Source organism: Cannabis sativa, chromosome 2, assembly GCF_029168945.1.
Source record: "Cannabis sativa cultivar Pink pepper isolate KNU-18-1 chromosome 2, ASM2916894v1, whole genome shotgun sequence".
NCBI classification, from domain to species: Eukaryota; Viridiplantae; Streptophyta; class Magnoliopsida; order Rosales; family Cannabaceae; genus Cannabis; species Cannabis sativa.
In genome coordinates this window covers 26999450-27011385 of record NC_083602.1, presented here as the reverse complement: position 1 = coordinate 27011385, position 11936 = coordinate 26999450, and the positions used below count along the sequence as shown (strand labels likewise).

At 34.1% G+C, this 11936-nt stretch overlaps 1 protein-coding gene across 2 annotated transcripts; it reads right to left on the bottom strand.

Annotated features, from left to right (window-relative positions):
* Nucleotides 1-2876: 2876 nt before the first annotated feature.
* On the bottom strand, nucleotides 2877-11503 carry LOC133034904 (putative lysine-specific demethylase JMJ16). 2 transcript variants are annotated; one of them, XM_061110399.1, is made up of 12 exons: nucleotides 10880-11503; nucleotides 9534-10066; nucleotides 9349-9408; nucleotides 9180-9257; nucleotides 8534-9052; nucleotides 8140-8364; nucleotides 7630-7791; nucleotides 6986-7354; nucleotides 5007-6411; nucleotides 4794-4897; nucleotides 4070-4267; nucleotides 2877-3692 (listed from the first exon to the last, which is right to left on the bottom strand). In XM_061110399.1, exons 2-12 carry the CDS (start codon nucleotides 9849-9851, stop codon nucleotides 3366-3368), a joined length of 3765 nt encoding a protein of 1254 aa, XP_060966382.1. In that variant the 5' UTR covers nucleotides 9852-10066; nucleotides 10880-11503; the 3' UTR covers nucleotides 2877-3365. The 2 variants fall into 2 exon arrangements, with proteins under 2 accessions (XP_060966382.1, XP_060966383.1); XM_061110400.1 differs by having other exon boundaries at nucleotides 11218-11503.
* Between the last annotated feature and the right edge of the window lie 433 nt (nucleotides 11504-11936).

Below are 11936 nucleotides of genomic sequence, written 5' to 3'. Positions count from 1 at the left end.
ATTTTAGATAGAGTGGAAATCTAAATTTTGTACCAAAAAAAAATAGAATTTTATTATAAATATTATAGTTAAATGGTTTAAATGTTAAAAATATTATAATAGGAACCTAAATATAAAAATAAAATTATTTATAAATATTAATTGTTAAAAAGATTTTATTAAATATTTAAATTAAAATTAATTATTTTAAAAAATTATTAATTATGATTAATTTAATTCTAAAAAAAATAATTTTTATACATCGGTAACTTTTTATTATAAGTAAAAAAAATATAATCATCATAGTTATAATAAAAATGTAATGGTTAAATAATCATCCCTTTATATAAATAATAATTGGTTTAATTGATTCAAGAGGGAAAACAAAAGATGCTTTTGCCGACAAGAAAATATATTGGTAGATTTAGAACTTAGAGCTATCATTTTGACTACTTATTTATTTTTTAGGGGATCATTTTTACTATTAGCCCCTCTCTCACACACACATCAAATATTTTGTAGAAAAATTGGTATTATTAATGTCTTTCTCAGCTTCTTTTTTACCCTCTCACCTCATGAAAAGATAATGTTGTTAACTCAAAGTGACACCTGTCCCTATCCAACTCAAATGCTCCAAAAAGTTATAACTCTTTTCCTCACAAAAACCCACTACTACTACTACTACACCACTAATTATTCAACCCTATTTCTCATGTCATTAGAAGAAGAAGAAGAAGAAAAACAAAACACAATACAGTAGAGATAACCAATTAATTACCCAAAAAAATATTTCTTAGTATTAAATGAATTTATTTTAATTAAATAAAAATTAAAGAATGAAAGGAAGTGGTGAATGGTGATCAGATTACTCCACCACCACCAAACCATAATGTTTTTGTCTCATCTCTAGTGCACAAAAGCTACAAGTAGAAAAAAAAATGGCGGGAAGAGCGAGGTAGTCCGTACAAAGATCCCGCAATCTACGGTCACCATGATGGAATGGGACCCTCTCAGGTAGTTGACACGTGCGCCATCCCAAGTGGTCCCCACAAGACTCGTGCACCCACGTGGACAAACGTACTAGCTGTCGGCAACAGGGCATGCCTCGATTACTGAGCCAGGGCCTCTCCTCCTATTCGACACGTGGCCAATGAATTGACCGTTGGATGGATGAGTCGTGGAGAGTACTGTTTATTCCGTACGAGGAGGAGTTGGGTATTGTGCCTATTTTAATTTGTATCTATCTTTGGCCGTTACCTCCTTTTGCCATATATAGGGGGAACGAAATCGAATGAAATAAAAAAAAAGAAATCGAATGGGAATAAAAATAAAATATTTACATTACTTAATTAATTACAATGGATTATCATATCTCCACACTCAGGGGACCACTTCTTTTTTTTTTTTAGGGAAACCACCACTTTTTTTTTAAGGAAAAAAAATTGTTGGTTTGTTTAGGGAATTGATTTTTCGTTTAGGGAATTGCTTTATTGCTTTGTTTATTATAAAGTATTTTAATTAATGATTCATTAATGTGTAGTTGGAACAATGAAGAACATGTGGGCTAGTGTATAACCTGTTGTGTTGACCAAGTATCCATCACTAGCCCAATAGCTAGCTATCTCATCAATCTCTTTTTTTTTTCTTTTCTTTGTTCTTTCTTCTAACGAAAATTACAATAAAAATTGATGAAAAAATATAATCATATTTTCATCTTTGGCAATTTGTATTTGTTTTTCTTTTCACTTAATATCACAAACTTCTTATTGGTTATTCTCATTAGGGTTATAATATATTTTGGATTTAAGCTTTTAAAATAAGAAGTATGAGGAACCTCATAACTCGGTAACATATTCAAGTTTATTATGCTATAAAGTTATAAACCAATTTGCACATTACAAATACCTTACCTTAAAATTGCTACTTGTGAGAAGAGAATATTGCAGAGATTATCTACTTGTAATTAAATACTATAAATTCTAAGTTTTAAAGTTAATTACAAAATAACTTGAGCAAATGGGTTTACCCGTAATTAAAGCTTTACATTTGTGGTGGACTTTTTGGTACGACATGAAATCGACACGAACACAGGTGATACGAGTACGACATGACATGAAAGAATATGGGCTTGGGCCCAACACGAATAAATATGAGTTCAACACGACATGAATAATATAGGCTTAAGCACGACACGACACGAAAACACAAATTTCTTAGCATGACACGTAAGCACAGCATAAAACACAAATTCAAATCCATAAAACAATTTTTTTTTTTAGTAATTCATCTACTCTTTTATATAAAAGTACTTTATTTAAATGTATTTTTATAAGTAGTTCATCTACTTCTTCATATAAAATATGACACAAACATAATTTTTCATATTGAGATTATGTTGAACATTTTCTTTTTTTTTTTTTTTTTTGGCTAAAAGAAATTATGTTGAACACTATGTACAACTTTATGTGAAAATTTAATAATAGACCATAATTATGGTGATATTAATTTAATTATTAAACATGTAATTGTAGCTTTTTTTTAAGCACTTTAGGTCCATTTGTTAAATATGAGTCAATCATTTCATAAAAAACGAACTGGCCCTTTTAGAGCCAGCACGAGTCCAACCCAACACGAATAATCTGTACTTATGAGCCGGGCTGAACTTACTTTGAAAATATGGGTCAAGCCCGACCCCTATTTTATAAAATAAGTCGGACCGAACTCACATAAAAAAAAAATAGGCTTCTATAAAAAAGAGTCAAGCCAGATAGGAAGCCCGAATGTACAGCTTTACTTGTAACATAAATTATACATACGTATATCTAACAAAAATTACAAATGTAATTCAGCTATTATCAGAAAATACAAAGCTCAACATCAAATGCAAGTGTAGCAAATAAGTAAATATGTCAGATTTTGTATTAAATTGAACTCAAAATGTCCTGTGGCGCTATAACATTTGTGAATAAAATTTATTTGATGTAAAAAAAATTTGCTCAATGGCCATCTTCTACAATGTTATGGGCAAGGCAATGATCCTAGACTACAACTCAAGAGTATAGAGAGGGGAAAAAACAATGTCAGAGAAGAAAATGGTAGTAGATGTATGTTTAGAGAGATACCCTGCCTGCTGCTGCATAGAGCCTTGGAAACCAAATCACAAGAACTTTCTTCCATCAAAAGCAGCCGTGTAGTCGAATTCGACGGGACAAAAATTGGTTTGCCCCATATTTTTCGGTTTGCATAAGGTTACCAAAAAAAAAAAAAAAAAAGACCCAGATCTGAGATGTACAGTAAATCTGAAAAATCTGGATCGTATATACAGAGTTAAGAGCAGCCATGAACAGGTAGATTCTGGAACCTGAGGAGGCTGAACTGTAACCAAATCATCTTGGACGATTGTTAATCTCTTCATTAAGCAGTCGAGTCATCAAGCCAATACTAGCTGTGTTTTGATTATCGTTTAGCATTTTATACAGTGAGTTTAGTTCTTCTAGGTTAGCCTTCTTCAAAAGTCCCTCAACTATGGTATCCATTCCAATAGGCAAGAGGTGATTACCAGGGGGTACTCCTTGATCACTTCCTTGCTCTTGCATTCTTCCACTAGCTTCTTTGGATCTACAAGCTTGTGGAATCTGTATTTGAGGCCGTGAGTAGGGTCGAGAATCCCAATACTCAGAACAGACTCGATTCCGATCCATTGCCTCTATCACCTATTGTATTTAGTAAATGATCATTTGGTTATAAGTATTTTCCATAGATTACAGAGAGAGAAACAAAGCTTTAAAGAAGGAAAAAATGGTTTTATCTCACAGAAAGAAAAAACTCAATTTCTTTCCATAATCAAGACAACCATTTCACTCATATTTATATGACAAAGCTCGTGAACTAATCAAAATTTTCAGCACAACAACTAAATAAAGAAAAGGGGCTCTAAATTTGAAACTCCAAGCTTCCAGACCAGTTGAAGATTGAAAAAAATGGAAGGGGAAAGCAAAAGTATGCTGTCTAAAATAAAGGAAACTCAGACCAATAGTGAAAATCAAGTGAAAATATGCAAACAATTTGAATAGCCTCTCTAGAATTTTACCTGCACGATAGCTGGAGAAGTAAACCCAAACATTTCAAAGCCATCAAGACTCCCAGGAGGCTGTATGGGAGGAAGGTTCAATCTTCCCATTTTATGCTGTCTAGTGATCTCTTGATTGACTCTATCTCTTACCAATTCCCAACACCTGACAACTGAACCATGGATGAACATCTCACTTGGAGAATTCTCCAAGGAAACCTAAGGCAATACATAAAGAATTTTCTACAATTAGTGGCACAAAATTACCCCAACTTTTGATCAACATCAAATCTCTTGTAGAATTGCTACAAAATATGAGACAAATATGCAGGCTATGAATCTTAGAAAGTCACCCCCAGCTATTATATATCTACTATTCAGAATCATTTTGCCCTACCCCATGAAAGAATAGAATCTTATTTTCTTCCCTGATATGAACACATAATATAAAAATTTTAAAACTCATGTCCAATAGATCTTCTGAACGCCACCATAGAAGTTTTATTTTATCAGATATTGTTTCATTAAAGGGTGCAATATCAAAATTCACTGAAAGCCACAACCAACTCTAATATGCCAGGTAATTCTTGGTGAAAAAGTTATCAACATAGAAAGCCTAGGAGAAACAGCCAAACCTTAAAAAATATATGCAAGAGATAATTTTCAGTTGACACATAATAACATAAATAAAAATGGCAGTATAACTAGATTGTGCGAAAAAACTAAAAAAAAAAAAATCAAATACCATGAATAGAGGTCCATCCCGCCCAGCATCAAGCACTTCTGAGATGTAATGACACATATTTGATGGATCTAACACACTTATGTACTTAACCCTGCTCCTAAACCCTGAATCAAGAAGAATATGTATAAATGACACATTCCAGAGTTCTTATTTATTTAACACAGTAATTGCATATATTTCTTTTCAACATAGAGTATTGATATGGTCGCATACCCTTTGGAAAAATGGCCTGGCTGTTACACCAGGACTTTCCAGAGAGCACAGCACCATATTCCAGAGGCTCAACCATGCAGTTGATCCTTCGCACTACTTTCGCTATTCGAGGACCTTTCTGACGGTAGTGTCTGTCCAAATTGTTTTGGCTGGATGATGCGTTTCCGTTGAAAGATCTTGCAATTTCTGCAGAGCTTGTCACACCATCGGATTTTCCACTGCTAGTAGGCAAAGGGTTCTGAGAATGATTCCTCACAATTGTGATGTTATGAGCTTTACTTTCACAAATATTTGAAGGAGCCAAAATACTCCCACATTCTGGGCCCAAAGAACCTATATCTAAATTCAGTCGGCTAGATTTCACTTGGTTACTATTTCCTTGGGGTTCATCCTTCCCCTGGATAGAGCAAGATGAAAAATTGCTCCCTTTTCCATGAGGTAATGAACAGTCCACTTTTTCAACCTTTACAACTGCATCAGTTACTGGTGTAGATAGTTTTGGATCATTACTTAAATCACAAGAGTTCATTTTCATTTTCTCATCAGCAACAATCAATCCCTCAAAATGTTTTGGATGCTTAGTAGCACAAGTCTCTTTTTCTCTATCTGAACTAGGCTTTTTTACATCATCACATTCATCATCACTAAGAAGTATAACACCGTCATGTTTCAAAACCAAATTCTTCTTCACTGATGATTTCCCTTCAACAAGGTGCGTGGCATATGACGTGTCTTCTTGAGACAGCTGACAAACAGAAGTTTTTCCATTGGATGTCAAATCAATAGTTACTTCTTTCTTTAGCCGAGAACTACTATTACTTGGCAACGTAATTTCATGTGCAGAACTAGAAACTGTGGATGACAACTGTGTATCTTTTGAAGGCTTTGAAGACAATGTGGCTCCTTTTACTATCTTATTCCTATCACTTGAAATATGGCTCATTACAGGCATTGCCAGTATGATCTGTCGATCTTTAAGGGAAACGACTGGGCGCTGTGAATTTAATACTTCAAGAACAGCTCCACCATCAGAATTAGATTTACTAACCTGCATGTTGTCCTTGTTGACAGCAGAACTCAAGGCCAGTCCAAGATCTAGTCTGGCCCATCTGTATATTGCACTTAATTTTCCCTCCAAAGCCTCAACTAGGATATTTAATTCACTGATGTCATAGCGAAAAAGAAAAAATTTATCACCCCAAGCACAGGGACATAACTGTTTCGTGTGATTCAAGCATGCATATTTATCTGGTGAACAATGACAACCTGCTGCAGAGAGATGCAAATCAAAAAAGCAAATACTGCATTCCCTCTCACTGTCAGCATCAAAACTACTCTCCATTTTCACTGCTTGTGAAGAACTGCATAGAAACTCCCTCCTCATTCGTTCCATTTCAACTCGTGTCTATTCAAGAAAGATAAAATGTCAAAAGTCAAATAACTTAAAAGTAATACGAACATGAATACCAGTGTAATGGAAAGTTGTATAATTAATGGAGTTCATAATAAAAAAAATATGTTATTTCCCATAACTATCTCCTTTAAATATTCTACTAAAATAGTAAGGTCAATCCACATCCACTGTTTGACTTTTAAAATCAAGTCCAAACAGGATTAACATAGTGAACACGTCCTGGCAATTTATTCTGTTCTACATACATCCAAATTATAATAGATTTCTGCCCACACAATTGGGGGAAGCAGTTGAGTTATAGATTGAGCCAAATCTATCCCTTCAAATTCATTAAACTCTACCAATATAACAACTACCTAGCAACCCACTGTTGTTCAGTACAATACTCTTTGCCTTTTGCAAACCGCTAAAATATCTAACAAAAAATGTATCCGTATAAAACTTCCATTGCCAAGCAAATTAATAGTCCAAGCCTTGATACTGAATCATTACCTAACAAACCAAAAACCATGAATTCTTTTTTGTAAATTATCATGACCAACATATGAATAAGAAAGTAAAATACCTTGAGAGACTTTGCTAAGATCCCATCCTTCCCACAAACATCTTTCCATCTTAAGTTATCAGAAGTGTTCTTCTTTAATAAGTTTAACTCCCAATGCGCTCTTACTGCTTCCCTTGCTGCACCAAGTAATAATTTATCATGGGAAATAGAAGTCTTTCTTCCCTGATCAGAGTAAAGCTCTATTGCAATCTGCCCATGTGGCAGCCAGTCCACAGGAGCTACATTGACTGCCTCAGCACAATTGAATCCACAGTTAAACCCTGAGTGGTATGCTCGAGGGAATGTTAGAACAAAATCTCCAGCATTCTGAACACATCTGTAGACAGGAACTCCCTCAGATTTCAGAATGGAGGGAGAGAGCTGTGTGACCTGTATTTATTTATTAGAAATAATGTCAGGAAAGGTTGAAGAAAAGTCAGGGATTAAAAAAAGAGACGCATTCTTTCTTGCTTCAACATTCTCCGTTCAATATAAAATCATATCCCTATTTTTCTAAAATACCAGAACAAAGGTTATAAAGGTTGCATTAGCTTCCTGTTCTAGGTCATTCGCTTAGTTTATAAGATCAGAGGACATTTGGAGTTAATTATTCGAGACCACGATTTTCCAAATTATGCAGTACCATAAATAATTGTCTTACTCACCAACTTATGAAGCAAGTCAGGTTGCTCTTCAAAAAGGTCAGGCAAATGCTTTTTCATAGCCTCCTCTAGTTTAGAGGCATCTCTCCCAGGGACACCATACCACATCTTAGGAGCACCCCAATGCAAATAGTTTAAGGAGTATAAATGGTGATCTTCAACATGCTGCTCACGAAAAATATATATATATATATATATATATATATATATATATATATAACCAAATAAAAAATCAGACACTCTTCTACACATAAAAGAGAGTATGAAAGCCAATGTAAGCAAAAAAGTTGCAGATAATTAGAAATTTTTATTACTATTATTATTATTATTTTCTTTAATGAGTATTGTAATAAAAATTGGAAATTGCACCTCGCCAGGCCCTTCTCTCACTCATTAAAAAAAAAATGAAATAGCAGGAGGGAAAATTCACTAAGGCAGACAAGCTCTCCAACAATAAAAGAAGACATGATTATGGAATGAAATGCAATAGTCCACTGTAATATTTAGTCTTACCCAACAGAATGAGGAAAAGCACATGCCTACATACAGCCAAGGCACCAGAACTCCAGATATGTCACTGCTTTCGTAAGAAAGGACAGATCCAGGAAGCCTAGGAAAGTTGTTCAGGTTCCAACCAGATTTGATATATGGTTGTTCTGAAGCGGAAACATCATGTTTGGACATCTTGGGAAAGCCACTACCAAAAGATCCAGTTTCTAGATCAGCCCCATATACCACCTAAAAGAGAAATCATCCTTAGCTCTATTAAATGGTTCTTTAGTCAATGGCTAAGCTTCCAATTCACAGAAAGGAAGATTGTTGAATGAGGCAATGGTGGAAAATATTTTAAACAAAAGCTTAATAAACATAGATGATGTCAATATTTGTATCAACCCCTATGTGATACCTCAATTTCTTCTGTAGGCTTCTCTACCATTCGCCAATACTCCCCTTCAATATTTTCCACAGATGGTTCACTGTGTTCTTTAAGAGTACTTGAGCTACCTCCAACATCAACGGCATCTGCCTTTTTGCTGAAGTATTGACTCTTGAAATCATCTGCATGCTTTTCAAATGTTTCAAGAGTAAACTCTGGACCAGGTTCAAACCCAAATGTTTCTGCTTCCTGATAACCAGCATCACCAGGTGCCTTATTACCAGGTGCGCTATCAGCCCCCATTCTTGAGCATCTCCTCCTTTTCCTCTTCATTTGATTTTGGTTTACTGACATTTTTCTCAGAGAATATCTATTTTGAAGTTTGTCAATTTTCTGGACACGAGTAGCAAATTTTGAATTTCCCCAAATCTTTTTCTCCTTTAGTGGACAAGGAGGTTTCCAAGAAGAAGGAGGAACAATTCGACATATTCCAAAGGGTTCAGCTTTAGCGCGAATGCTCGCTATATATCTTAAAGTGTCTTTAAACTCCTAAAACACACAAAATAACTGGCTCAGTTATCTAAATTCACCAAAACATTTTATATTCAACAAAATAAAATGTGCAGGTAAGGGTGTGAGAATAGTGGCATTTTAATATAAAATAGTAAATAATTACCTCTTCAGTCGGGTAGAAGACAGGAGCATCCTGGATGTCGGGTCTTCGAGCATCCCCAGGACGCCATCTTGCAACAACCTGTTCCAAGTGATTATTGTAAAACTAGCAAGGTGAAGGATATTATGTTTAAGGCTAAAACTAATCAGATAAATGAATATAAGAAATGAACCTTTTGGCAACTACTACATTCAGCACATCCACGGAATACACCCTTGGGGAGGTGATACCTCTACAAATTAGACAAAGTATGAGACATTGTGTTAGTATCACATTTTGGTGCAGGAAATGATAAATGATCCAAACGCTCATAAATAATTAAGAACAAAAACGACCGGTGAAAACAAAAACACCAACTTGATTAATACGCTCAGAATCACACTCATCCTCGGGACTGTAATCATATCGCCCATGATTTATCCATGGTTTACGCCGGACGGACCTGGTGACCTTTGCAGTGGTATCACTAGCATCAGTATTAGTTTCTATCTTAATTAAATGTGGCTCAGAAGCACCAGTAGAGGATGAACAACCAGGCATGTTTTTACTCTCTTGGCTTTCAGTATCATCTACCCTTTTTAAGTTGAAAGAAGTAAATGACTCAAAACCTGGTGGAACTGGAGGGAAGTCATCATTGTCTTCTTTGATGCAAACTCTCATGAGTTCTGTCCCCATTGGACTATAAAACTAAATTCTCAATGTTTAATCAATGAATATCTACAGGAGCACAATGACTTCTCTTTTGGCATATGAACTTCACTTTACAAACAATAGTTAAGAAGCCACAAGTGAACCTTGCAAAGCACTGAACAGCTAAGCAGCCTAGCTCCAAAAAGTTACTCCAGATTTCTGAGCATAGTGGTGCAGAAATGTGAAGGAAGTTGTTCTACCTGCAAGGAGAAAATGTAATATTTAAGGGGACAATAATGCTGGAAACCTGGAATGATGGCATTACCACAAAAAAGGTAGTTTGATCGATAATTGTTAATTGTAGAAAACAAAACTATCTAATCCTGCTATTCATTGCTTCATATTCATCCTAACGCTGACACTGTATATCCCAATTCATTTTTTCTCCCAAAGGCAAGGACCTAAGATAAGCTTTCTGCAAATTCCCCCTATTCACACACAAAGGGTAATTCACTTTTCATTCCTTATATGCTCCTCATCCTTTAAATAGCAACAACACAACTTAATAGCACATTCAGAAAAAATTAAAATTTAAAATTTCAACGAAAACAAAAACAACATACAATATGATAGAATTTCATTATAGCAGAAAAAGAATGAAATGTCAAGCAAAGTAACATAAGAACATTTCAAGAGAAGTTAGATTGAAATTGAGCTCCTAAGTTATCAGCCACATTATACTTTCAATCTGAATAAATTGTTACAATGAAATTTTATTATTTGATCCTTATGATCTTGACATAAGCCCCACAACTGAAAATCCTGTCCTAATCCTACATAAACAAACAACACATTCTTCTCCATCATCAAAAACCCAGTAGTACCTAAGAAATTTCCAGAAGGTTTCAGCTGAATTCCAATTAATCAAGAAATTTCATTGCACTGATCAAGGTCCCTAAATTTTGACATTAAGAAACAATACGTAGCAACGTAACAAATTACAGAAAAGGACAAAGATAACCCAAAAACTAAAATTCATTTCAAATTTAAATCTTAATGGAATTTGGCCTTACAAAATTGTTGATCCAAACGTCTGCAAAACACCTCAGAGCTAAATCCAGCTCAGAAATTCATCATTAGACCATAACCAAAGATTATAAAAACAGCCCAATTGGCTAAATAAATCCCAGAAGCTGAATTAATATTTTTGGGTTAAAATCCTCGTGAAATTTTCATTTATTTCAATTAATTTTAATAATAATAATAATTATTATTATGAATCCGGTTGAGCAGATCCAACCCTAGCCCTAACCCTAACCCTAATACTAACAAGAACCCTAGAATAGAAAGCCCAAAAACAGTATTCTATTCGCTACAGAAGAATTGGTGTAATAGGATTAGCAACACCAACCTTTCAAAATATCCAGAAAATCATCAAAGGTACTACTGGACTGGGTATACAAGAAATCACAGATGGATAAGGGTAAATCTGGAAGAAAACTATATTGAAGAAACTTAAATTTAGGGAATAAAATTGGGAATTAATCCCAAAGTTCTAGAAACCCTAGCCCAAGAACAGAAATATAACTTATATTATCAACCAAAAAAATATATTAAAATCTTTTTTAATAAAAAAAAAATGGTAACAAAATTTTGAGTAGATAGCTGATTATGGTTTCTTTCTTTACTTAGAGGTACTAAAATAAATACCTTTCCTTTAGCTGTGCCTAAACTAACTAATTAAACCATCTAATAATAGTTAAGTAAAAAAAAACATCTAATAATAATATTAATAAATTTTTTTGGACCAAATTTACGTAACGTAAGCTCATCCAAAACAAAACATAGCCCCGTTCAAAACCATTTTCTTGCTGAATTTTTTATTATTATTATTATTTGTGCCAATAAAATTAATGGGTCGGTGATTTTCTTTGTGTTATTTCAAAGAGAAAGATATGGGAAATTTTACTTTTTGTCCTTAATAATATACCCCATATTAAAATTTATACCCTCCCTTAATTTGTACAAATTTAGTCCATTGATTACATGAACTTCCCATTTTACCCTTTTTTTTCAAAAAAAAAAAAAGAAATTGGTAAAAACTGAAATTGGTCTTTCTCTCTCTCTTCC